At 37.9% G+C, this 27657-nt stretch overlaps 1 protein-coding gene across 6 annotated transcripts in view; it reads left to right on the top strand.

Moving 5' to 3' along the window:
* CORIN (corin, serine peptidase) overlaps nucleotides 1-27657 on the top strand; it is a 332111-nt gene that overhangs the window by 93405 nt on the left and 211049 nt on the right. For all 6 annotated transcript variants that reach the window (XM_053578127.1, XM_053578126.1, XM_053578129.1 and 3 more), the window contains one exon: nucleotides 25794-26001. In XM_053578127.1, coding sequence (XP_053434102.1) covers nucleotides 25794-26001 — 208 coding nt within the window. The remainder of the gene's footprint in view (nucleotides 1-25793; nucleotides 26002-27657) is intronic.

Genomic DNA, 27657 nt, shown 5'->3' on the forward strand with positions numbered 1-27657 from the left:
TTATGGTGATTGGACCAATTTCAGTCTTGTATGTGCTCATGAACTAATTCCCTTGCCAGGCAATGCCGTGAGCTGGTAGTTAGTGGCCAATGAGAACTCACCTGGAGCTGGAGGTAGGGAGGAAAAACACCTTTCAAACTCCACAACACAGACACAGATCTCCCTTATCTCATTTCACGGGAATTTTTGGAATCAAAACAAGATAATAATAATAATAATAACAAAAACTTCTATATCTCATCCTATGTGTCAGGCATTGTATAAACATTATTTAATCCTTACAATAGCCACATGACACAAATATTATTGTGCCCATTTTACAGATGAGGAAACTAATAAACAAAGAAGTTTGATAACTTGCCAAAGTCTACATAAATATACAATAGTAAAGTTAGGACTGGAATTAGACTGTGGAACCACCATATTATGTATGGGAAAGATGTTTTACAAACTTGATAGCACTATATAATTTGAATTATTGTTATTATTTATTATTATTATTCAATCACTCGTAATTGTAGAATGGATGATTATGTGGGGACATAGTTCTTTTAAAATTAATATAAGTGGGTTATAGATAGAGATGTTACAGCTGAAATGCTGAAATGTTACATCTCACTTAATCCTATGGAATGTGAATAATTGACTTATAATTTCACCCCTCACCACGTTAGACAAAGTTACGTTATTATGTATCATTGCAGTGTTCATTGTTTGAACGGGCTGCATTGTGTTATGAGCCTTTTTAGCTACCATTTAAGTATTTCACAATTAAGTAATGTTGATGTGCTGTATATATAAATAAGATGGAATGACTTCTCTATGTATTTGACTCGTGTGTGTGTGTGTGTGTGTGTGTGTGTGTGTGTGTAGGATGTGAAAGCTTGAAGTTTGGGAAAAGATTTCACCAAGAGACTTGAGGTTGTATTTAAAAAGTTAAGTCTAGAATATATGTAATTACACGGAAAGGAAACTCCAAATCACACCCTTCTGGCAAAAGTAGCTATCTTTTACTTAATTTTGATGATTTACATAGCATCGCACAGGAAATTAGCAAGACATTGACTTAATATGCCTTGACTATGTAAAGACTTTTTTCTTTCTTTTTTTTTTTTTGTCAGTTTTTGGCCAGGGCTGGGTTTGAACCCACCACCTCTGGCCTATGGGGCTGGCGCCCTGCTCCTTTGAGCCACAGGCGCCACCCTGTAAAGACTTTTTATAGATGTTACAGGTCACTCATTAAGAAAATATGTCTTGCTTTTGTCTCTTAGATTTTCTGTTATAGGAAGTAAAAGAATTACCCTGTTTGGATTCAGAGTTCCCAGAAATAGTTAAGAAGCTGGAATCTTCACAGAGACCCTGTCTTTGGCTTTATATTTCCTCTTATCTTACTGTAACCTCTTACTGATCTTCCTGAGTACAAGATATCCTTTCACATTGGTTTGTCCCAGAACATTCTGGCAAAATGTTTCTTTTCATGTGAATTATCTAGAATAGAGAATGACCTTCATCATTTCACTCTGCTGATGTAGTTTTGACCTAAATTGACTTCCTGGTATGGACAGGAATGGACACTAAGCAACTCTAATCTAATTGGTCCCGCAGTGAGGACTCAAACCCTATTTTTTTCTTGCATTGCAATGTGCTACCTTTATTTACACGAAATATGAAAAAAATGCTAAAATATTCTTGGGTGTTTTTTTTTAACCTCTAATATTTACCTGTGGTGAGAACACCTAAAATCTGTAATTTTTGAAATTTTCAAAGTATATAGAATATTGTTATTAGTTATAGTAATGATGTTGTACAATAGATTCTTGAACTTATTTTTCCTGTCTAACTAAAATTCTGTATCCTTTGACCAATATCTCTCAATATCTCAACCCCTTTCCCTGATAAGCACCATTCTACTCTCTGAGTTCAACTTTTTTTAGATTCCACATAACAGTGACATCACGTGGTCTTTGTATTTTTTTTTTTATTTTTATTGTTGGGGATTCATTGAGGGTACAATAAGCCAGGTTACACTGATTGCAATTGTTAGGTAAAGTCCCTCTTGCAATCATGTCTTGCCCCCATAAAGTGTGCCACACACCAAGGCCCCACCCCCTCCCTCCATCCCTCTTTCTGCTTTCCCCCCCATAACCTTAATTGTCATTAATTGTCCTCATATCAAAATTGAGTACATAGGATTCATGCTTCTCTATTCTTGTGATGCTTTACTAAGAATAATGTCTTCCACTTCCATCCAGGTTAATACGAAGGATGTAAAGTCTCCATTTTTTTTAATGGCTGAATAGTTTTCCATGGTATACATATACCACAGCTTGTTAATCCATTCCTGGGTTGGTGGGCATTTAGGCTGTTTCCACATTTTGGCGATTGTAAATTGAGCTGCAATAAAAAGTCTAGTACAAGTGTCCTTATGATAAAAGGAATTTTTTCCTTCTGGGTAGATGCCCAGTAATGGGATTGCAGGATCAAATGGGAGGTCTAGCTTGAGTGTTTTGAGGTTTCTTCATACTTCCTTCCAGAAAGGTTGTACTAGTTTGCAGTCCCACCAGCAGTGTAAAAGTGTTCCCTTCTCTCCACATCCATGCCAGCATCTGCAGTTTTGAGATTTTGTGATGTGGGCTATTCTCACTGGGGTTAGATGATATCTCAGGGTTGTTTTGATTTGCATTTCTCTAATATATAGAGATGATGAACATTTTTTCATATGTTTGTTAGCCATTCATCTGTCATCTTTAGAGAAAGTTCTATTCATTTCTCTTGCCATTGATATAAGGGATTGTTGGCTTTTTTCATGTGGATTAATTTGAGTTCCCTATAGATCCTAGTTATCAAGCTTTTGTCTGATTGAAAATATGCAAATATCCTTTCCCATTGTGTAGGTTGTCTCTTTGCTTTGGTTATTGTCTCCTTAGCTGTACAGAAGCTTTTCAGTTTAATGAAGTCCAATTTGTTTATTTTTGTTGTTGTTGCAATTGCCATGGCAGTCTTCTTCATGAAGTCTTTCCCCAGGCCAATCTCTTCCAGTGTTTTTCCTATGCTTTCTTGGAGGATTTTTATTGTTTCATGCCTTAAATTTAAGTCCTTTATCCATCTTGAATCAATTTTTGTGAGTGGGGAAAGGTGTGGATCCAGTTTCAGTCTTTTACGTGTAGACATCCAGTTCTCCCAACACCATTTATTGAATAGTGAGTCTTTCCCCCAAGGTATGTTCTTATTTGGTTTATCGAAGATTAGGTGGTTGTAAGATGTTAGTTTCATTTCTTGGTTTTCAATTCGATTCCAAGTGTCTATGTCTCCATTTTTGTGCCAGTACCATGCTGTCTTGACCACTATGGCTTTGTGGTACACACTAAAATCTGGAATGCTGATGCCCCCAGCTTTATTTTTATTACTAAGAAGTGCCTTAGCTATACGGGTTTTTTTTCCGGTTCCATACAAAACGCAGAATCATTTTTTCCAAATCTTGAAAGTACGATGTTGGTATTTTGATAGGAATGGCATTGAATAGGTAGATTGCTTTGGGAAGTACAGACATTTTAGCAATGTTGATTCTTCCCATCCATGAGCATGGTATGTTCTTCCATTTGTTACTATCCTCTGCTATTTCCTTTCTGAGGATTTCATAGTTTTCTTTATAGAGGTCCTTCACCTCCTTCGTTAGGTATATTCCTAGGTATTTCATTTTCTTTGAAACTATGGTGAAGGGAGTTGTGTCCTTAATTAGCTTCTCATCTTCACTGTTATTGGTGTATACAAAGGCTACTGACTTGTGGACATTGATTTTATATCCTGAAACATTACTGTATTTTTTGATGACTTCTAGGAGTCTTGTGGTTGAGTCTTTGGGGTTCTCTAAGTATAAGATCATGTCGTCAGCAAAGAGGGAGAGTTTGACCTCCTCTGCTCCCATTTGGATTCCCTTTATTTCCTTGTCTTGCCTAATTGTATTGGCTAGAACTTCCAGCACTATGTTGAATAGTAGAGTGACAGAGGACAACCTTGTCTGGTTCCAGTTCTAAGAGGAAAAGCTTTGAGTTTTACTCCATTCAGTAAAATATTGGCTGTGGGTTTGTCATAGATAGCTTCAATCAGTTTTAGAAATGTGCCACCTATGCCTATACTCTTCAGTGTTCTAATTAGAAAAGGATGCTGGATTTTATCAAATGCTTTTTCTGCATCTATTGAGAGGATCATGTGATCTTTATTTTTGCCTCTGTTAATATGGTGGATAACGTTTATGGACTTGCGTATGTTAAACCAGCCTTGCATCCCTGGGATGAAGCCTACTTGATCATGATGAATGACTTTTTTGATGATAAGCTGTAATCTATTGGCTAGGATTTTGTTGAGAATTTTTGCATCTATATTCATGAGTGAAATTTGTCTGATATTCTCCTTTTTGTTTGGGTCTTTTCCTGGTTTTGGTATCAGGTTGATGTTTGCTCCATAGAATGTGTTGGGGAAGATTCCTTCTTGCTCAATTTTTTGGAATAATTTCTGCAGTACAGGAATAAGCTCTTCCTTGAAGGTTTGATAGAATTCTGGAGTGAAGCCATGTGGACCACGGCATTTTTTGGTTGGAAGATTTTTTATTGTTTCTTTGATCTCAGTGCATGAAATTGGTCTGTTCAGGAGCTCTATTTCTTCCTGGCTGAGTCTAGGGAGAGGGTGTGATTCCAAATATTGATCCATTTCTTTCACATTGTCAAATTTCTGGGCATAGAGTTTCTGGTAGTATTCAGAGATGATCTCTTGTATCTCTGTGGGATCAGTTGTTATTTCCCCTTTATCATTTCTGATTGAGTGCCGCACCCCCGGCATCAAGCCGTGGCGGGATGGCTCTGTCCGCGTTGTAAAAACTGTGGTAAGGCGGTGGGTGCTCCTCGGAGCGTTGCCCCCAGTCCCCCTGGTTTGCGACAGCAGCGCATAAGTTGCCTAGCATGCCTTTTAGTGAACGTAGGAAGTCATGAGGTGCGGCATAAAGGCCTGAGTAACCTTTACCCTGAAACCTGTTTGAAACTTGTTTGTTGAGTTGAATGGTTAATTGTTGCTTGAATGTCCTCAGAAACTAAGAATAAACATAATGACTCACTAATCCATGACTTCATCTATACAATGGAGACTAAAAAGTCTCCAAGGGAACACGTTCCCACCATAAAGGTCAGTTAATTGAAACAATGTATCAAGAGAATGCAGGGATGATAAGTTAAGATGTTCCTACCAGATACCCGCTCCCTCCGGTCTCTTATCTCTACCTTATGTCCCTTTGAAACTGTTTCTTTGAAATAAGTTTTCTATGAAATTGCTTTCTCTATAATTTTGTCACTATACACTTAAAACATATACATAATTCACTATCAATTCACTAACAACATAAAAACCATAATCAAATATAAAAATATAAAAATACAAAATGTGAACAAAGCAGTTTTACAAAGAAAGAAGGTTTAAACATAGATAAAGAAAAGTAGAAGAGTAACTGCTGATAAGCAGCAGTCCTTTGTTCCCCCTTACGGGCAGAAACATTGTCTAAGAAAAGACGGTTGACTACTCCCATCTACAAAACTCGATAAGAACTTTGTAAGCATCAGCAAGTCATAAAAATATCTTTTGTAGTTTGTAAGACATTGTCAAAAATGTATAAATACCATGCCTAAAAATCAGTAAAACACAGCTGCTTTCTTCATCATCCTTGGTGTGTAGCAGTTTGTCATTTTCCTGCGTCGCCCTTTCAATCAACCTGAGCCGTTCTTGCCCTGAAAACCCTCGGACTGAGACTCATTCGACTGGCGGTCCGCGGCAGCTGGCGCCTGAACAGGGACCTGAAGGACAGGTGATCTTTCTTTTTCTTTCTTTCCTCTCTTTTTCAGATTGAAGGCGACTCTCACCAGGGAGCTGCAGTCCCGCCGGTAAAGGCTGACCGGTTAAGTGTGAGTAATCCGCAGGACAACATGGGGCATACATTGGGTAAGGAAGAACACATGCTCAGTGTCATGATACAGCGTTTATTAGAAAAAAATGGTTTTCATGTGTCTCTCAAACGGTTAGAGGAGCTTATACATTTCATAAAGTTGGTTAGTCCTTGGTTTCTGGAGGAAGGCTCTCTCTCTCTCTCCGATTGGAAAAGGGTGGGACGCGAAATGCGGAAATACATGCAAGAACATGGGGAGAAGGTCTTGCCCCCTCAGGCTTTTCCTTTATGGTTACAAGTTAGAGAACTTTTGGCTGACAATACCTTTTTAGAAGCATTTATAAGAGAAACTGACTCGGAGGCTGGTGATCCTGAAACTAAGGTGGCACCTATTTGTGATGAGGTTCCCCCCGAGGTTCTTAAAGATCCTGAACCGGTACCAAACACTGAGAGCGTTGTCCCCTCAGCTCCAACGCTCAAAGACATTTTACCGCCACTCCCACCGGTTGATAATTCCTCAGACAGTGACGAGTGGGATGTGATCGATGAACTTACTAAATCAGATGAGAGGGACGGAATGAATGATTCTATTCACCCCCGCCGAGCTTATCCGGCAGTTCGCGTCCCAAAGGTCGCATCTAAGACATCCTCACGAGCCCCGCTTCCCCGTGTGCCTCCTTGTCTCCCTCCACCGCCCGCGGGGTTTCAGGCGGCGGTGCGAGAAGCCCGTCAGCAGGGAGATTTTACATTTGCTTTCCCGGTGCGCTTTCCCACTGAGGAAAGGGCACCACCCACCTGGGAACCTCTGTCGTTAAAGACGCTTAAAGAACTGCAACAGGCTGTCCGTACATCGGGAGCTTCTGCACCTTATACTTTACAAATTGTGGAATCAATTAGCAGTCAATGGCTTACCCCGTATGATTGGCAACAAACGGCCAAAGCCACGCTTTCCCCAGGTGATTATATTTTATGGAGAACAGAATATGAAGATAGATGTAGAGAAAGTATTAATCAGCATGTGGGAAGAAAAGCACAGCCCACACTATCCATGCTTCTAGGAACAGAAGAATTTGCCTCTTTTGAAAATCAAATTAAACTACCCCGACAAATTTTGGAAATAGTCAGCCATAACGCAGTCTCCGCTTGGCGAAAAATACCTCCTCCGGGAACCAAGGGCACAACTTTAGCAGGCATAAAACAGGATATGGAAGAATCCTATCCTGCCTTTATTTCTCGCCTGGAAGAAGCTATTAATAGAATGCTTCCACCATCAGAGGGAACAGAATTATTACTCAAGCAATTGGCTTGGGAAAATGCAAATACGCTGTGTCAGGACTTAATACGTCCACTCAGGAAAACAGGTACTTTACAAGATTATATTAAAGCATGCATGGATGCCTCACCAGCAATTGTCCAGGGAATGGCGTTTGCTGCAGCTATGCGGGGTCAAAAATTTAGTTCATATGTCAAAGGTGCTTTTGATAGAGACCCCAGTAATACATGTTTTGGGTGTAACCCCCCACATGATTTACCCACTTGTTATAATTGTGGGAAGCCAGGTCATATACAGAAGGATTGTAAGAAATCCACTGGTGCTAGTAATAATAATAATAAGTCCCGTGGACTACCCCCGGGACCATGCCCTCGTTGTAAGAAGGGCAGGCACTGGAGAAATGAATGTAAATCTAAATTTCATAAAGATGGAACCCCCTTGTCAGACAAGGGCGCTAACTTTATTGATACCAATCAGACAAAAAACTAGATAAGGGGCGTTCTCCTAGCCCCGACTCCAAGGGAGAGTCTCCTGCCTCTACCGCAGTACGGCCTAAGTTAGAACCCACATCTACTATTAATTGTATACCACCTGAATGGACAATTCATGATCTCCCACGTGGGACTCCTGGCAGCGCAGGCTTAGACCTTGCCAGTTCTAAAGATGTAATCATATCCAAACATGATGGTGTTGTATTAGTTCCCACAGGAATAAAAGGAAAATTATTACCAGGTACTGTTGGTGTTATATTGGGACGCAGTTCCAATTACACTAAACATTTTAAAGTTGTTCCAGGAGTAATTGATTCTGACACTGAAAATACAATTAAAGTCATGGTAAAGTCTTTAGTAAAAACTACACAAATTCATAAGGGACAAAGAATTGCTCAGTTATTGTTGTTGCCATATATACCGCTCCCCACCTGGCACTTACATGATGCCAGGGGAGAGGGTCAATTTGGATTTACTGATCAGGATTGTGTGGCTCTTATACATGATTTATATGATAGACCAATGTTAAAAATGAAAATAGAAGGCAGGCCCATTAAGGGCCTAATGGACACAGGCGCTGATGTAACCTGCATTGCTGCCTCCGACTGGCCGAAATCCTGACCGGTTCATCGAACTGGGTCTTCTTTAGTTGGTCTCGGTTCTGTTTCTGGTGTCATGCGTAGTACATCTCATTTGTTATGTGAATATAAGGACAAGAAAATTTACTTTCAACCTTATGTGTTACCCTCTCTACCCTATACTTTGTGGGGACGAGATCTTTTACATGTTCTAGATATGAAACTAGTTACAGGAGATCAGCTGAACGATCAGTGTTTTTCATAGGGGCCACTGCAGAAAACTATGCCTGTAAGATAAAATGGTTAACAGATGTTCCTGTGTGGGTTAGTCAGTGGCCCCTAACAACAGAAAAGTTACAGGCATTACAAATTTTAGTACAAGAGCAATTAGATAAGGGTCATTTAGAGGAATCCACTAGCCCGTGGAACACTCCTGTGTTTGTCATTAAGAAAAAATCTGGCAAATGGAGACTTTTACAAGATTTAAGAGCAGTAAATACCATTATGGAAGACATGGGCTCCCTTCAACCTGGGCTGCCGTCTCCTGTAGCAGTACCAGAACAATGGTCACTTATAATTATAGATCTACAAGACTGCTTTTTTACTATTAATTTACATCCTGAGGATTGTCCTCGTTTTGCTTTCAGTGTTCCTTCTTTAAACTTACAGGAACCATTTAGAAGATATCAATGGAAAACTTTGCCACAGGGCATGAAAAACAGCCCTACCTTATGTCAAAAATTTGTGGCAGCTGCATTGGCAGCACTGAGAAAACAATTTCCTAGTGCTTACATAATTCATTATATGGATGATATCTTACTAGCTCATCCTGAGCTGCCACAAGTACAGCTAATGCTAGAAAAGGCTATAGAACAATTAACTAAATTTGGCTTAGTAATTGCCCCAGAAAAAATTCAAAGAGATAAACCATTAAGTTATCTGGGACAATGGATTCACTCTGACTATATTGCACCTCAAAAGGTGCAAATAAGGAGAGATAAATTACAAACTCTTAATGATTATCAAAAATTACTGGGAGAAATAAATTGAATTCGACCTTTTCTAAAAATTACTACAGGAACTCTTAGTCCTTTGTTTGCTATCTTACAGGGGAACTCCAATCCACGTTCCCCTAGACATTTAACTCCAGAAGCCTTGCAGGCTTTAGAAGTTGTTGAACAAGCTTTAACCCAGGCCAGGGTTAAACAACTTAATTATCAAAATCCATGGTCTCTACTCATTTTTTCTACTGAGTATACTCCTACAGCTTGCCTATGGCAAGAAGGTATTTTAGAATGGCTTCACTTACCACATGTTCAGGCAAAAATTGTTGCTGACTACCCTTACCTGGTATCTTTATTAATTGATAAGGGAAGAAAAAGATCACGTGAATTATTTGGTAAAGATCCTCATGTAATTGTAACTGCTTATAATAAGACTCAAGTAGAACAATTATTTCAAAATAATGATGATTGGGTATTGGCCTTACAAGGCTATGCAGGTCAAATCTTATACCATTATCCTAAACATCCTTTAATTGAATTTACAAAAACAGTTTCACTTATATTTCCTCTTATGTGTTCCAAACAGCCTTTGTCTGACGCAATGACTTTATTCACAGATGGTTCCTCCACAGGACGGGCTGTAGTTTTCAGTCCAGGCCTGTCTCCTATTATTAAGGAGGTTACACAAGCCTCCGCCCAACAAACAGAATTATGGGCTCTAATCTCGGCCTTTAATAATTTCAAACAAAGGTTTAACTTGTACACAGATTCAAAATATATTGCTTCTCTTTTTCCGACTCTTGAGACTGCTCTTTTAACAGGAACCTCAACTATTTTACCTTTATTAAAGAAATTACAAATCTTAATTCAGCAAAGAAATAATCAATTTTATATTGGTCACATAAGAGGACATACTAATTTACCTGGCCCTTTGGCCCAAGGAAATGCCACTGCAGATTTGTTAACACGTACTATGGTGACATCAGTGGCTGAAGCTGAAGAAAGCCACGCCTTACATCACCAAAATGCTAACGCATTAAGAAAAATGTTTCAAATTACTAGAGAACAAGCAAGACAAATAGTCTTAAAGTGTAAATCCTGTCCTATTACCCATCATCCTTTAAAATTTGGTGTTAACCCTCGGGGCTTACGCCCCAATGTGTTATGGCAAATGGATGTAACACATGTGTCTAGTTTTGGAAAATTACAATATGTACATGTTACTGTTGATACCTTTTCTCATTATATATGTGCCTCTGCAAGATCTGGAGAGGCTTATAAAGATGTTGTATAGCACCTATTTTACTGCTTTCAGCAGCTAGGTGTTCCTCATCAATTAAAGACAGACAATGCTCCAGCTTATACCTCTCGAGCATTTGAACAATTTTGTATACAGTGGAAAATTTCTCATTCTACGGGGATCCCGTATAATCCTCAGGGTCAAGCAATTGTTGAAAAAACTAATCAAATATTAAAATTACAAATTGAACGTCTACAGAAGGCTCATAAATATTTTTCTCCTCATCATATATTAACTCATGCTTTATTCGTTTTAAATCATCTCAATGTAAACTCTAACAATTTAACTCCTGCTCTTTCTCATTGGCAGCCGCAATCGGCTGCCACCCTTCCTAAAGTTCTTTGGAAAGATTTATTGTCGGGCCAGTGGAAAGGCCCTGATGTATTGTTAACCTCCGGACGAGGCTATGCTTGCATATTTCCACAGGATGCCGACTCTCCCATCTGGATTCCAGACCGGCTCATCAAACCGGCTCCTCCGGAGACCCCGGCGCAGAAGACAACGCCTGCGGCGGATGAAGATCCTATCTGCACAGATGAAGACGACTGTGAAAGTTTCACCGAGACCCTCCAAGATCACGTGGACACAGATCCGCACCTTGGTGAAACAAGCTAAACAACTTCTCATATCTCAAAACAACCCTCTAACTCCAACAATGTACTTTGTTGCCTTTTTATCATTAATTTCTACTCCTACGGTAGAAACTGCAGCTTATTGGTCTTATGTTCCTAATCCTCCACTGCTACACCCTGTGGGCTGGCTAGATCCAGACCCCATAAAAATTCTTTCTAATGATTCTATCCGCTTGGAAGGTTTAACTGACTCAGAATCTAGACATCATGCCGCAGCCTTAATTAACTTTACTGGCAAAGCCGATTCACTACCTATTTGCTTTACTTTAAAAGGCAATACGCCTCCTTTTTGTTTACCTACAAGTTACAGAGTCTTTTTATCTGATGCTCCTGATCCCCATGATGCCAATAGACGTTATATGTGGGAATATGAGATACAAACTATTGGAAGTCCTAATTATAATGAAACTTGCTTAGCTGTTAACCAGTTACCTCTCCCTAATTGTAAACAAAAATATAGAGATAAAAATCAATTCTGGGAATCCTCTTTAACAAAAACTCCTACTTGGCTTTCTTGCGGATTCCCAGACGCTGCTAACAAACATTCTCCCATTAATTCTAATACAATTATTTGGGACTATTCTCCTACCTCCTGCTATGATCATAACGTATATTTATCTAATCAATTAGATAAATTTCATAAATATCAATGGTCTGGTACCCCTCAGCCAGTACGAAGATGGTTCACACCTGGTTTAGTTGAGCCCATATGGGTGGCTCAACATAATAATAAAACTCAAATACACTATGATTTATTTAGACTTGTTGCTGCATCCAACTTAATTTTAGAGAAGAAACCTAATATGCCAAAACCTAATCCAATTTCTATAAGAACTTGTGTTGGATATCCATATGCTCTACTTTTAGCTCCAAATAAGTATCTAACTATCACTCAATCTAAGAATTCTTATCATATTTCTTGTACTGCTTGTAAAGTTACAAATTGTCTTACTTCTACTGACTTGTTTAATGAACGTTTATTTAATTCTGTTTTAATTGTTAAAAGACCCTCTTATGTATTATTACCTGTTGATTTACAAGATGATCCTTGGTATGATAATTCTGCTTTACAAATTCTACATACTGTTAATCAGTTAATCCGCCCTAAAAGGTTCGTGGCTGCTTTAATTCTTGGTATTTTAGCTTTAATTTCTATAGTTACAACTTTTGCTGTAGCCACCACTGCTTTAGTTCAAGAAGTTCACACAGCTCACTTTGTGAATTCTCTCAGCAGCAACATCACTTTAGCTTTAATGACTCAAGCCAGTATAGATAATAAACTTGAAGCAAAACTCAACATCCTAGAAGAAGTAGTTTTAGCCTTAGGACAAGATATAAAGTTTATACAACATAAACTTCAAACCAGATGTCACTCTGCCTTTCCTGCTATTTGTGTCACTCCTTTACCTTATAATATGTCCACTTCCTGGGACAAAACTAAAGCTCATCTACAGGGTGTCTGGAAGGACAATGATATTACACATGATTTACATACTCTCCAAAAGGATATCACTGCCATCAGTGAAGCTCATTTACCTAGCACTTCTCTTGATTCACTGGCTCAATCCCTCTCTGACAATCTTAAATCTTTAAATCCTGTGTCTTGGATTCAGTACATTGTGTTTATTGTCATTATTGGTTGCCTGATATTCTGTGTTGTTTTACTGTTACCCTGTCTTCTTCGTTGTGTCTTTTCCTCCTTAAAGGCTGTTCGCCAAGACCTCTTTGAACTACGTTTCATTAACAAAAAAGGGGGAAATGCCGCACCCCCGGCATCAAGCCGTGGCGGGATGGCTCTGTCCGCGTTGTAAAAACTGTGGTAAGGCGGTGGGTGCTCCTCGGAGCGTTGCCCCCAGTCCCCCTGGTTTGCGACAGCAGCGCATAAGTTGCCTAGCATGCCTTTTAGTGAACGTAGGAAGTCATGAGGTGCGGCATAAAGGCCTGAGTAACCTTTACCCTGAAACCTGTTTGAAACTTGTTTGTTGAGTTGAATGGTTAATTGTTGCTTGAATGTCCTCAGAAACTAAGAATAAACATAATGACTCACTAATCCATGACTTCATCTATACAATGGAGACTAAAAAGTCTCCAAGGGAACACGTTCCCACCATAAAGGTCAGTTAATTGAAACAATGTATCAAGAGAATGCAGGGATGATAAGTTAAGATGTTCCTACCAGATACCCGCTCCCTCCGGTCTCTTATCTCTACCTTATGTCCCTTTGAAACTGTTTCTTTGAAATAAGTTTTCTATGAAATTGCTTTCTCTATAATTTTGTCACTATACACTTAAAACATATACATAATTCACTATCAATTCACTAACAACATAAAAACCATAATCAAATATAAAAATATAAAAATACAAAATGTGAACAAAGCAGTTTTACAAAGAAAGAAGGTTTAAACATAGATAAAGAAAAGTAGAAGAGTAACTGCTGATAAGCAGCAGTCCTTTGTTCCCCCTTACGGGCAGAAACATTGTCTAAGAAAAGACGGTTGACTACTCCCATCTACAAAACTCGATAAGAACTTTGTAAGCATCAGCAAGTCATAAAAATATCTTTTGTAGTTTGTAAGACATTGTCAAAAATGTATAAATACCATGCCTAAAAATCAGTAAAACACAGCTGCTTTCTTCATCATCCTTGGTGTGTAGCAGTTTGTCATTTTCCTGCGTCGCCCTTTCAATCAACCTGAGCCGTTCTTGCCCTGAAAACCCTCGGACTGAGACTCATTCGACTGGCGGTCCGCGGCAATTGAGGTTACTAGAGATTTTACTTTTCTATTCCTCGTTATTCTGGCCAATGGTTTATCTATTTTATTTATTTTTTCAAAAAACCAACTCCTTGTTTCATTAATTTTCTGAATGATTCTTTTGTTTTCAACTTCATTGATCTCTGATTTGATTTTGGATATTTCTTTTCTTCTACTGAGTTTAGGCTTAGATTGTTCTTCTTTTTCCAAATCCATAAGATCTCTTGTGAGATTGTTGATGTGCTCTCTTTCTGTTTTTCGAATGTAGGCATCTAAAGTGATAAATTTTCCTCTCAAAACTGCTTTTGCAGTATCCCACAGGTTTTGGTAGCTTGTGTCTTCATTGTTGTTTTGCTCAAGGAAGTTAATGATTTCCTGTTTTATTTCTTCCTGCACCCATCTGTTATTCAACGGAAGATTGTTTAATTTCCATGCCTTTGGGTGGGGTCAAGCATTTTTGTTAGAGTTGAGTTCCACCTTTAGTGCCTTATGGTCTGAGAAGATACAAGGTAAAATTTCAATTATTTTGATTCTGTTGATATTTGTTTTGTGTCCCAGGATATGATCAATTTTGGAGAATGTTCTATGGGGTGATGAGAAGAATGTATATTCTTTATCTTTGGGATGGAGTGTTCTATATGCGTCTATCAAGCACAGTTGTTCTAGGGTCTCATTTAAATCTCTTATATCTTTGTTTAATTTCTGTTTAGAGGATCTGTCCAGCTCTGTAAGAGGAATGTTAAAGTCCCCTGTTATGATGGTATTATCAGATATCATATTGCTCAGACTGAGTAAGGTCTGTTTCAAGAATCTGGGAGCATTTAAATTGGGTGCATAAATATTTAGAATTGAAATGTCTTCTTGTTGTAGTTTTCCCTTGACCAATATAAAGTGACCATCTTCGTCTTTTTTGACTTTAGTTGCTTTAAATCCACATGTATCTGAAAATAAGATTGCAACTCCTCTTTTCTTCTGAATTCCATTTGCCTGAAAAATTGTCTTCCAACCCTTGACTCGGAGCTTTAATTTGTCTTTTGAAGCCAGGTGTGTTTCTTGCAGACAGCAAATGGATGGCTTGTGTTTTTTAATCCAGTCAGCCAATCTATGTCTCTTCAGTGGGGAATTCAAGCCATTAATATTTATTGAGATAATTGATAAGTGTGGTAGTATTCTATTCGTCTTATTTTGTGAGAGTCCATTGCTTAGTTTTATCTTTTGCATCAGTGTGGAGGTTAGGTTCTGTCCTTTGATTTCTGAGTTCTTACTTTGCTGCTGATCCATTGTGGTGGTCAGTGTGCAGAACAGGTTGAAGTTTTTCCTGTAGAGCTGGTCTTGTTGTGGCGAATTTCCTCAATGTTTATATATCCGTAAATGATTTGATTTCTCTGTCAATTTTTAAGCTTAGCTTAGCAGGGTACAGAATTCTGGGCTGGAAATTGTTCTGTTTAAGTAGATTAAAGGTAGATGACCATTGTCTTCTTGCTTGGAAAGTTTCATTAGAGAAGTCTGCGGTCACTCTGATGGATTTGCCCCTGTAGGTCAACTGGCGCTTACTCCTGGGTGGTCTTTGTATTTCTGTGCCTGGCTTACTTAACATAACATAATGTCCTCCAGGTTAATCCAGGTTGTAATAAATGACAGAATTGCTATCTTTTTAAAAGCTGAAGAGTATTCCATTATAAGTTTATACCACATATATGTGTTCCTTTTCATTTATCTGTTGATGGACACTGTTGATTATCTATCTTGGATATTTTGAATAATGTTGCAATGACCATGGCAATACAGGTATCTCTTCAACATACTAATTTCATATTTTTTTGGTATTATTTAGATATATATGAGTATTTGGTAATGAAATTTCTGGAGCATATCATAGTGCCATTTTTATTTTTTTGAGGAACTTCCATATTGTTTTTCATAATGGCCATGCTAACATTTTTACCAACAATGTGCAAGGATTTCCTTTCTCCACATTCTCACCAATACTTATTTTCTTCCTCTCCTCTTTCTTCTCCTCCTCTTTCTTTTTCTTATTCAGACAGAGTCTCACTTTGTTGTCCAAGTTAAACTGCTATGGCCTCAGCCTCGCTCACAGCAACCTCAAACTCTTGGGTTCAATTGGTCCTCCTGAGTAGCTGCAACTATAGGTACTCACTACAATGCCCTTGCTAATTTTTCTGTTTTTAGTAGAGATGAGGTCTTATGCTTGCTCAGGCTGGTCTTTGAACATCTCAACTCCAAGCAGTCCTCCTGCCTCAGCCTCCTAGAGTGCTGGGATCACAGGCAGGAGCCACCACACTTGGCTTTTTAAAATTTTTTTTTGATAATAGCTATCCTAAGAAGTGTGAGATGATAGTGCTTTGTAGTTTTAAATTGCATTTCTCTTATGATTAGTGATGTTAAACATTTTTTAATATGCCTGCTATTCATTTCTATGCCTTTTTCTGAGAAAAGAACATTCAGGTCCTTTTCTCATTGGGTTCCTCTTTCCTTGCTATTGGGTTGTTTGAGTTCCTTATATATTTTGGATATTAATCCCTTATCAGAAGTATTGGTTGCAAATAATTTTGTCCCTTTTTAAAGATTGTCTCTTCACTCTGTTGCCTGTTTCCTTTGCTGTACAGAAACATTTTATGCTGGTGTTATCCCATTTTTATTTTTGTTTTTGTTGCCATTGCTTTTGGGGTCATTTAAAAAATTATTTCCAAGTAATGTCATGGAGATTTTCCTTAATGTTTTCTTCTAGTAGTTTTACAGTTTCAGGTTTTATTTTTAAGTTTTTACTCTGTTTTGAGTTAATTTTGTGCATGGTGTAAGATACAGGTTTAATTTCATTCTCCTGAAGGTTAATATGCAGTTTCCCCAATACCTTTTATTGAGGAGACTGTCCTTTCCACATTGCATATACTTGAAATCTTTGTTGTGAGTTAATTGACCAGAAATGTATGAATTTACTTTTTGGATTTTTATTTGTCTGTTTTGTCTATATGTCTGCTCATATGCCAATACAAATACAATGCTATTTTGATTACTACAGCTTTGTAGTATATTTTTAAATCAATCTAGTGTGAGGAATTTAATTTTGTTCTTATTGCTCAAGATTACTTTGTTTGTTTTTTTCTGGTTCAATGTGAATTCTAAAATTATTTTTTTTCTATTCCTGTAGAACTTTTAGGATTTTGATAGAGATTTAATTGAATCTGCAGATGGCAGTGGATGTTATGGATCTTTTAACAAGATTAACTCTTAACAATTTATGAACACAGGATATCTTTACATTTATTTGTGTTTTCTTCAATTCCTGTCATCAATGGTTTATAGTTTTAACACCTCCTGGGTTAAATTTATTCCTAAGTACTTTAACTTTTTTTCGCTATTGTAAATGGGATTGTTTTTCTTGTTTACTTTTTGAATAGTTTGTTGGTAGTGCATAGAAATATTACCAATTTTTGTGTGTTGACTTTCTATACTGCCCCTTTGCTGAATTCATTTATTAGTTCTAACAGATTTTTGTTTTGTAGTGGGTTGGAGCCTTTAGAATTTTCTATATGTATTAATAAGATTATGTTGTCTCCAAGCACAGACAATTTAATGTTTTTCTTTCCAACTGGGTTACATTTTATTTCTTTCTCTTGACTAGTTGTCCTGGCTATGACTTCCAGTACCATGTTGATTAGTAGTGGCAAGAGTGGGCATCCTTGTTTTGTTCCTGATCTTAGAAGGAACTCTTTATACTTTTCACCCTTGAGTATCATGCTAGCTGTAGATTTGTCATATATGGCCTTTACTGTATTGAAGTACATTCCTTCTATACCTAATTTATTGAGGGTTTTCTCAAATGCTTTTTCTGTGTCTGTCTATCAAGATTAAAGGGCTTTTGTTCTTCATTCTTTTAATGTGGTATGTCACATTTATGGATTTGTGCATGTAGAATCATCCTTGCATCCTAGAAATAAATTCTACCTGATTATGATGCATGATTATTTTTTACTATATGTTGTTGAATTTGGTTTCCCAGTATTTTGTTGAGGATTTTTGTATTCCTGTTCATCAATGATATTAGCCTGTAACTTTCTTGTAGTGTCCTTGTCTAGCTTTAGTATCATGGCAATATTGGCCTCATAAAATAAGTTTGAATTTATTCCCTTTCCTTCAATTTTTTGGAAGACTTTGAGAAGGATTGCTATTAGTTTTTTTAAATATTTGATGGAATTTAAGAGTGAAGCCATCTGGTCCTGGCTTTTTTTGCTAGAAGACTTTTCAATTCAATTGAATTACTGATTCAATTTCCTACTTGTTATCAGTTGGTTTAGATTTTCAGTTTCTTCATGATTCAGTCTTGGTAGGTTGATTGTGTTAAGGAATATATCCATTTCCTTTAGGTTATTCAATTTTTTGGCTTATAGTGGTTCATAATTATCTCTTATGTTCCTTTGTTTTAAATATTGTTGGTTGTAGTATATCCCCCCCACTTTTTCTTTTTTCTTTTGATTAAATCATAGCTGTGCACATTAATGCAATCATGGGGTACAATGTGCTGGTTTTATATACGATTTGAAATATTTGCATCAAACTGGTTAACATAGCCTTCATGGCATTTTCTTAGTTATTGTGTTAAGACATTTTTATATTCTACATTTAGTAAATTTCACATGTACCCTTGTAAGATGCACCGTAGGTGTGGTCCCACCAATTACTCTCCCTCCACCCATCCTCCCCCCTCCCCTCTATTCCCTTTCCCCTTTCCCCATATTCTTGGGGTATAATTGGGTTATAGCTTTTATATGAAATACTCAGAGATCTAAAAATAGACCTGCCATTTGATCCTACAATTCCTCTACTAGGTATATATACAAAAGACCAAAAATCACCTTATAACGAAGATATTTGTACCAGAATGTTTATTGCAGCCCAATTCATAATTGCTACATCATAGAAGAAGCCCAAGTGCCCATCGACCCACAAATGGATTAATAAATTGTGGTATATGTACACCATAGAATATTATGCAGCCTTAAAGAAAGATGGAAACTTTACCACTTTCATGTTTACATGGATGGAGCTGGAACATATTCTTCTTAGCAAAGTATCACAAGAATGGAAGAAAAAGTATCCAATGTACTCAGCCCTACTCTGAAACTAATCTCTCTCTCTTTTCTCTTAGCATCCTGTTCTAATAATGAATGTGAAGCCTATTCAAGTCTCTCTGAGGAGGAGTGATCATATGTCTTGTTTTTTAGGGAACAGCCATACTTTATATCTATTTTCCTGGTATAATTATTAATAGCTTAGTATAGTGTTCTCAAAATTGTTCATAGTACAATGATCAGTTATATAGTGACTTTACTCTGAAGATGCTGATGAGTTTTTCAAAAATTAAAAAAAAATTTTAAACATTTTTAAATTTTAAAAAATTAAAAAAAATTCTCTTCTGGGCTCGGTGCCTGTAGCTCAATGGCTAGGGCACCGGCCACATACACCAGAGCTGGTGCATTCGAACCCACCCTGGGTCTGCCAAACAACAATGGCAACTACAACAAAAAAATAGCCGGGCATTGTGGGTGGGTGCCTGTACACCCAGCTACTTGGAAGGCTGAGGGAAGAGAATTGCTTAAGCCCAAGAGTTGGAGGTTGCTGCGAGCTGTGATGTCACAGCACTCTACCGAGGGCAACATGGTGAAACTCTATCTCAAAACAAAACAAAACAAAACAAAAAAACTCTTCTGTTCTTGAATTATTTCTATTTTTTCAGGATAACATTTTCTAGTTATTTAATGACCTTGATTGGTCATTGATATTCAAGAATGAGTAGTTAGGAATTAGGAGGTCTGGATACATAGACAAAGCTTGCATATCTGTGGGTACAAACAGCTACCAGCTGTGCTGATTCTCAGGCTGTTTGTGTAATTTCTTTAGTGACTGCTGAATCCTTATCTTTTTTCCTTTTTATGAAGCTAATTTCTAGGTTGTTATTCATTCTGTGTGCGGGGATGGGAGTAGGGAGCAATTGTTCCTTATGTAGATTCTTAATCAGTCTTCCTTTTCCTGCTCCAGTTCTTGGTCCTTTCCTCTACCTTACCTGCCAACTCAGATCCAAAACCTCTTCCAGGTTTTGCCAGGCAGATTGGCCTCATCTTCTACTGAAAACACCACCCAAATTTCTCACATGCCCTTTCTGTCTGTTGAAAATGTATTAAAATTACTCATCCACTGATGGAGCTCTCTCTCCATGCTCTTTTCTATTATGAGTTTATGCTTGTAAGGTGTCTGCAAAGAGGAGGTGTGCTCGGTTCTACATCTTGAACAGGAAAATAATTGTACCTTTTTTGCTTTCCTTTATAATGTTTATAATAATGCCTTTCCTGTTTATTTTTCTGGTGGAGATTTATGGTTGAACCCAGATATCCATTCTCTTTCATTTGTAGTATTCCCCCATCCTCCATTTATAGTTGGGTACATGGCAGCCTGGCATAATCCTAGCCTTCCTTGCAACTAAATGTGGCCATGTCACTTAAGTTCTGGATAATGAGGTATAAGTGGAATGGTTTGTAGCAGCTGGATCTATCCCTAAGGGATAGTGAGCATGTGCCTTCATGTGCCTTTGTCCCCTCATTCTTTACTGGTCCTCTGGACAATAAATGTCACTATCTTTGTGACATACTTTGGTGGTGTTTACAGTGTAGCATGAGGCCAATCTGCCTGGCAAAACCTGGGAGAAGTTCTGGATCTGAGTTGGCAGGTAAGGCAGAAGAAAGGACCAAGAACCAGAGCAGGAAAAGGAAGACTGGTTAAGGATTTACATATGGAACAATTGCTCTCAACTCCCATCTCCACACACAGAATGCATGACAATCTGGAAATTAGCATTATTAAAAAAGAAAAATAAGGATGCATCTATCACTAAAGAAATTACACAAATAGCCTGAGAACCAGCACAGCTGGTAGTCATTGGTACCCACAGATACAAAAATCTCTGTCCATGTATTCAGACCTCCTAATTCCTAACTACTCATTCTTAAATATCAGTGGTCATGATGTCAAGGCTATACAAAAGACTATTTGCTACTGTGCCGTGTAGCCAATCCTAGCCTTGGACGGCTCATCTAGAGTTTTATAGTACAGAGAAATTTTCTTTGGCTTAGGGTGATGTTACTTTCAGTTTTCTTTCAGTATAGCCAAACCAAAACTTAACTAATAAAACCTTAAAAGTTATTTGTGAAGTACCAAAAAAGTGTAAAAGTGATTTGTAAATTGTAAGGGCTACTCAAGTGTCAGATATTATTATTATACCTTACACTAGACCAGATTTTAAGCTCTGCTACTGGTCTGGTTACTTTTCAAAGGAAACCTTTCTTTATTGTTATTTGTTTTGATCAACAGCTGGCATAGAGCAGAACCTCCACAATTGACCACCTCCCTAAATTGGCCTAATTTTCATAAATTAGACATACACCACATGTACTAAGACCTAGTTCCTTAAGTTGATCACTTCCATATGTTGACCAATTTGTTATTTGCTTGGGTAGTCAGCTTACAGAAATTCTACTGTATTTATTAGATAATTTCAATAGTTATTAATTTTTTAATTTTTTTCAAAACCACAAAAAGACAAAAGGAAAGGTGTTAAAATATATTCAGCTTATTAATCTCCCTAGTGAATAAAGGACTTCTAAAAATAGAAAAAAACCTCTAAAAGCTCAATAGACAAAATCTGCCAAGGAGATAACACTTAAGGCAAATGATCCTTAACAATGAAAAGATGCTCAAGTTCACTGGCAAAAAAGATAAATGCAAATGAAAACTATACTACAGTACAATTTCTCACTTATCAGATTACAGACCTCTAGGTTTGACACCATCCTTTGTTGGTGAGGCTGTAAGAAAGCAGACATCCTCACAGATTGTTGGTGAGAATGCAAAATGGTACTTCTGTGTGATGGGAAATCGGATGTAGCTAGCAATATTATAGAAGCATTTATCTATTCACCCAGCAATCCTACTTCTGGGACTTTATTCTACACATCTGATAAATGCACCAGGTCATTTGTTAGAGCAGTATAATATCAGGAGATTGGAAACAACCCAAGTACTCACTAATGGGAGGCTGTTTAAACAAATTCTGGTATAACATGAAACATAATATATGCAGCAGTCAAAGAAAAAATGAAGTTGTCCAAATGCTATTATGAGAAGATCCTCAGGATATTTTCTATGTTGTGTTTTGTCAAATGTTTTATCAACATTCCTTGTTGGCTAGATTCGGTCACCTAATTATTTCAAAGGTGATCTATCATCAAGAGTATACTGAAATCTGATAACCCCTAAAGAAAGTAATGTAATGAAAAGTAAAGATAAGATGTGGTCAGAGTACAGGGGTATATTACAAACACAATACTGACTTTGTGACAAGTCATTTATATGCTTTTTCGCCTCATCTTTCCATGGGCCATAAAGAATTATCTTCTTTAGGAACTATTTTTAACATAATAACCCTCTATATTAGCCTCAGTTGACCCCAAGTAATGAAAGTTGCTCAGAAGACATAGGTTTCTGACCTTTAAAATCTCCACATAATAGTCACATACCCTCTGCTAAGGCAGATCTCCTAGCCTTCCGGAGTTGAGTTTGTGTATTATCAGTTCACTGGGTTGTGAAAATGAGGCTAACAATGAATCAGAGAATCTGAATACCTATTTGGTGCTCAGCACAAGGCCGGTTCTCAATGCTTTTGTGAGTCTGAATTTTCTGCAAATGATTTCATATTTTTGATGGAGAAAAATCTCAGTTTTTGTAAGCAAGGTTCTCTGCTTGTGACACAGCACACACAATTGTGGGAAGTTGGAGTCCACTGCCTGCGCATTCCTCACTGTCAGCGATACTCTCATGCACTGAAATGCATTTGAACTTCCTTCCCCAGACAACTGGAGTGCCATCTTCATGACACTTACCCTGAAATCTCTACTCCATTACTTATGGCAGTGATTTTCAACTGGTGTGCCGTGGCACATTGATGTGCAGTAAGAGGATCTTAGGTGTGCCGTGAAAATTCAAAGATATTTAATTAAATTATTTGCAGAAGAAGTTCAAAGTGCATTAAGTATATTCTTTTTTTTAACTCTCTTTTTTTTTAAATCAGCATAATTTAAGTGTGTTGTGAAGTTTAACTTCTAGGTTCAAGTGTTCTGTGAGATAAAAAAAGTGGAAAACACTGACTTATGGGAAACTGAATTTATGTATATATGTGTCTGTTTTGTATTCTGCCTGTGTATTTTTATTTGAATTTTTTTTCTCTCTAATTTTCTTTTTTCCTACTTTGTAGTTTGAATTCGATGAGGACCAAGGAAGTGTTGTGCCTTAAATTTTTTTTTTTGTCATGTCTATTCTATGGTCTAGTGTAAAAAGAAATTACACATGACATTTATTGCCTTAGAAAGTGAAAACTGTGTTTTGATCATGTCCCACTGAGCTCAGCAATTTTGAGTGATCAATGCATATTATCTAACAATGGAGAACTGGATCTTTTCATGAAAGGGGAGACTTTTAGGCTAATGGTTGTAATCTGGTCATGTGGGGGAAATGCTTCCTACAGGGGTGGGGAAGTTTTTAGAGAAGTCTCCAAGAAAAGTAAGATTGGAAATGGACTTAGGAGGAGATCTAGAGAAGATGATGAGAGGACCAGCAGTAAGGGCCGTGAAGTGATCTGAGTAAATGAAGCAGAAAGGGTTGGAAATGCTTCTGTGATAGGGTGTATATATTCCTCTTGTGTCCATAAAGTTTGTCTGCAATTTAAAATTGCATGAGAACTTATGGACACTCTGTAGATCAAAGAGTTAGTTTGGCAATTTTATCGCATACATAGCATTATTTTCTTTAACACTAAATTAAACACTAAATTAACTAAATTAACTAAATTAACACTAAATTAAACACTAAATTAAACACTAAACACTTATTAAAGGAATAAGTCTTATGTTTGGAAAGGGTAAACCTTTCATTCTTTGGGATTTAGAATGGTCAGAAGAGATGTTCTCATTGTTGGATTTTCCCCTCTAACTTTTTCCTCTCAAAATAATTAAGTTAGTTCTTACACTGCATTTCTAGAACCTGAGGGTTCTGCTTTTAGATAGTAACTTCTGGCCAGGTGTTGTGGGTCATGCCTGTAATCCTAGCACTTTGGGAGGCTGAGGCAGGTGGATTGCTTGAGCTCAGGAGTTCAAGACAAACCTGCGCAAGAATGAGACCCCAAATGTACTAAAAATAGAAAAATTATCAGTGTGGTGGGTGTCTGTAGTCCCAACTACTTGGGAAACTGAGGCAGGAGGATTGCTTGAGCCCACCTAAGAGTTTGAGGTTGTTGTGAGCTATGATGCCACGGCACTCAACCCAACGCAACAAAATGAGACTCTGTCTCAAAAAAAAAAAAAAAGTAACTTTTCAAAGCAACATTAGCAATAAAATTTTAATTATCTCCTTTTTCATATAAACAATGCATCTTTATATAAACCAATAAGCGAGTAGAGAATAAAACAGAAAATTTAACATTCTTTTAAAATTCCATCATATGGACCTCTGTTGATATTTCAGTTTATATGGGAACAACCAGAGAAATTTTTGAAGGAATTGGAAAAGCTGTGAGTATAATAGAACAGAGAAAAGTCAGGTAGGAAAGCAAACGAAGTCAGAAGCTCTGAGCTCAGGCTGCACTATGGACACAGGCAGGCTTGCAGATCCACATAGAATCATGCATTTCCTAAAATCAAGATCATCTTATACAAATTATTTTGGGATTTGCTATTTTCGTTTATTACATCATCACATATAATTAAATAGTCTTTTACAGCGTCTTTCATATACCTAAGCTAAGTATTCTGTTGTTTGTTCTGTAATGTTTTAAACCAATTCTCTTTATTGGCTATAATGTGATTTCCGTCTTTTAAAAATTATAAAATATGCAGAGGTAAAGATCACTGTAGGTAAACCCATATTCACAACCATGATTATATCCTTAGGATAAATGTCCAGAAATGACATGACAGCATCAAAAAAATATGCACATTCAAGGGTATATGTGAAACTTGGTAAATGTGGAATGTAAGTGTCTTGGCACAGTAACTGAGAGAATGCCAGGAAGGCTATGTTAACCAGTGTGATGAAAGTGTGTCAAACGGTCTGTGAAGCTAGTGAATGATGCCCCATGATCATATCAATGTACACAGCTATGATTTAATAAAAAAAAAATGCACATTAAAAACATTTTTCGGTACACATTTTCCTGCTAAACTGTGATTTAAAAAAGCAATTGTCAGCCTTGGTGCTTGTAGCACAGTGGTTACGGCACCGGCCACATGCACCAAGGCTGAGGGGTTCAGACCCACCTTGGGCCAGCTAAACAACAATAACAACTGCAACAAAAAAATAGCCGGGTGTTGCAGGCGCCTGTAGTCCCAGCTACTTGGGAGGCTGAGGCAAGACAATCGCTTAAGCCCAAGGGTTTGAGGTTGCTGTGAGCTGTGACACCATGGCACTCTATTGAACTCTGTCTCAAACAAAAGCAATTGTCAACTTACATGCCAACTGGGTATGTATGACAGTGTGATTTTTCTACACAGGACACAAATACTTTCCTGCCTTAAATATTAGTAGTTTTATTCATTATCATGAACACATTGACATACTTATGTGTATACATGTGTATGTAAGATTGTATGTCTATAATCATTCTTACTTACAGAATATACTATATGAACATTGACCTGTCATACTTAAATGAGTTTGCAAAGAGACACCTCTAATACGCCCACTCCTCAATATAATTTTCTTCACTTCTCAGGTGCCTGCAAGAACATCACCCACAGTCAATGTCTGATGTTGCCCTACCACACCACGCTAGAGCCACTCTTATCAATTGTCAAAAACATGGAAATGGAGAAGTTCCTCAAGTTCTTCACGTACCTCCACCGCCTTGGTTGCTATCAGCACATCATGCTATTTGGCTGTAGCCTCGCCTTCCCTGAGTGCATCATTGATGGCGACGACAGGTATTTTGGAACCCAAATCATTTGGTGACAGGAACCAGTTATAGCAGAAATGTCTGAGAGGAACGAAAATCATCCCACACTCTCTTTTTATTGTTGTTGTTATTAATTCCTCCCCCCCCCAATAGCCAGTTGTAATTGTTTGAAACTAGAAATGTTTTGAAAGCCTGGAATAATTTTATTTATGGGGAAAAAACTATTCAGTATGTCAGATCAATGGCGCTAGAGTGATAAGCAGAGTTGTTCCAGTGAGGGTCTGGCAGGTGACAGACAGCACACTGAAAGGGTGATACGAGAGTTTATTGAAGAGACTATTTATGGAGTGGGCAGGGTTAAGAGAATACGTAGCTGTTGGGAGGCACCAGGGTCTCATGACGGGGGAAGCAGTTCTACCACCCAAGGCTTGAAGGGGAAAAAGGACCTGTAGCACCAAGAGGGAGCCAACTGCCATGGTCTCTAATGGGCCAACTGCCATGATCCTACACAGTAGAACACACCACTGCCCACCTCTGAGTCCTGTAGGAGGAGAGGAGAAGGAACAAATACCTGATCTTATATTCTTGCTGCCCGCCTATCAGCCAGTGCCTCCTACCAACTGAACTCACCCCCATCCAGAGGAAAGGGGCACACAACTGAGGTGAGCGCAGTGCATGAGATCCAGAATGCTCATCTAAATATCATCAGCTCAAAAGTCTAAACCAAACATGGGCGAGATTCTGGATGGTTCCTTTGCTCAGCAATGGAGCCTAGAGCAGGGCAAGGAGGGTATGGGGGGGACAGAGACTATCTGGCACAGTATCAAATAGGACTAGAAATAATTTTCAAAAAAAGTAATTCAATCAAAACCATATCCTGGCAGCTGGCCATTGTGGTGGATACCTGCAGTTTTAGCTACTCAGGAGGCAAAGAGAATTGCTTGACCCCAGGAGTTTGAGGTTGCTATGAACTGTGGTGAAGCCACGGCACTCTATCCAGGGCAAAAGCGTGAGACTATGCTTCAAAAAAAAAGTATGTATTGTAAGCTGAAGCAAGTTATCCAAAAGATCTAACTGAGATAATTGATGAGGGTGACTACATGAAACAATTGATTTTCAGTCTAGATGAATCAGCCTCCTATTGGAAGAAGATGCCTTCTAGGACTCACATAGTTACAGATGAGAAGTCAGTGCGTGGCTTCAAAAATTCCAAATACAGACTGATTGTTTTGTGAGGGGCTACTGCAGTTGGTAACATTAAATTGTAGCCAATGCTCATTTACCATGCAAAAAAAAAAAAAATTCTTAGGGCCCTTAATAAGTATGCTAAATCCTAGATGACAGCACATTTCTTTATAGCATTGTTTACTGAATGTTTTAAGCCCACTGTTGAGATCTACAGATCAGAAAAAAGGACTAAAATATTACTGCTCACTGACAATGTACCTAGTCATTCAAGAGCTCTGTTGGAGATGTACAAAGAGATTAATGTTGTTTTCATGCTTGTGAACACAATATCTATTCTGAAGCCTATGTATTTAGGATTAATTTTGGCTTTCAAGTCTTCTTATTTAAGAAATGTATTTCAGGGCGGCCCCTGTGGCTCAAGGAGTAGGGCGCCGGTCCCATATGCCGGAGGTGGCCGGTTCAAACCCAGCCCCGGCCAAAAACCACAAAAAAAAAA

This window comes from Nycticebus coucang, chromosome 23, assembly GCF_027406575.1.
Source record: "Nycticebus coucang isolate mNycCou1 chromosome 23, mNycCou1.pri, whole genome shotgun sequence".
NCBI lineage: Eukaryota > Metazoa > Chordata > Mammalia > Primates > Lorisidae > Nycticebus > Nycticebus coucang.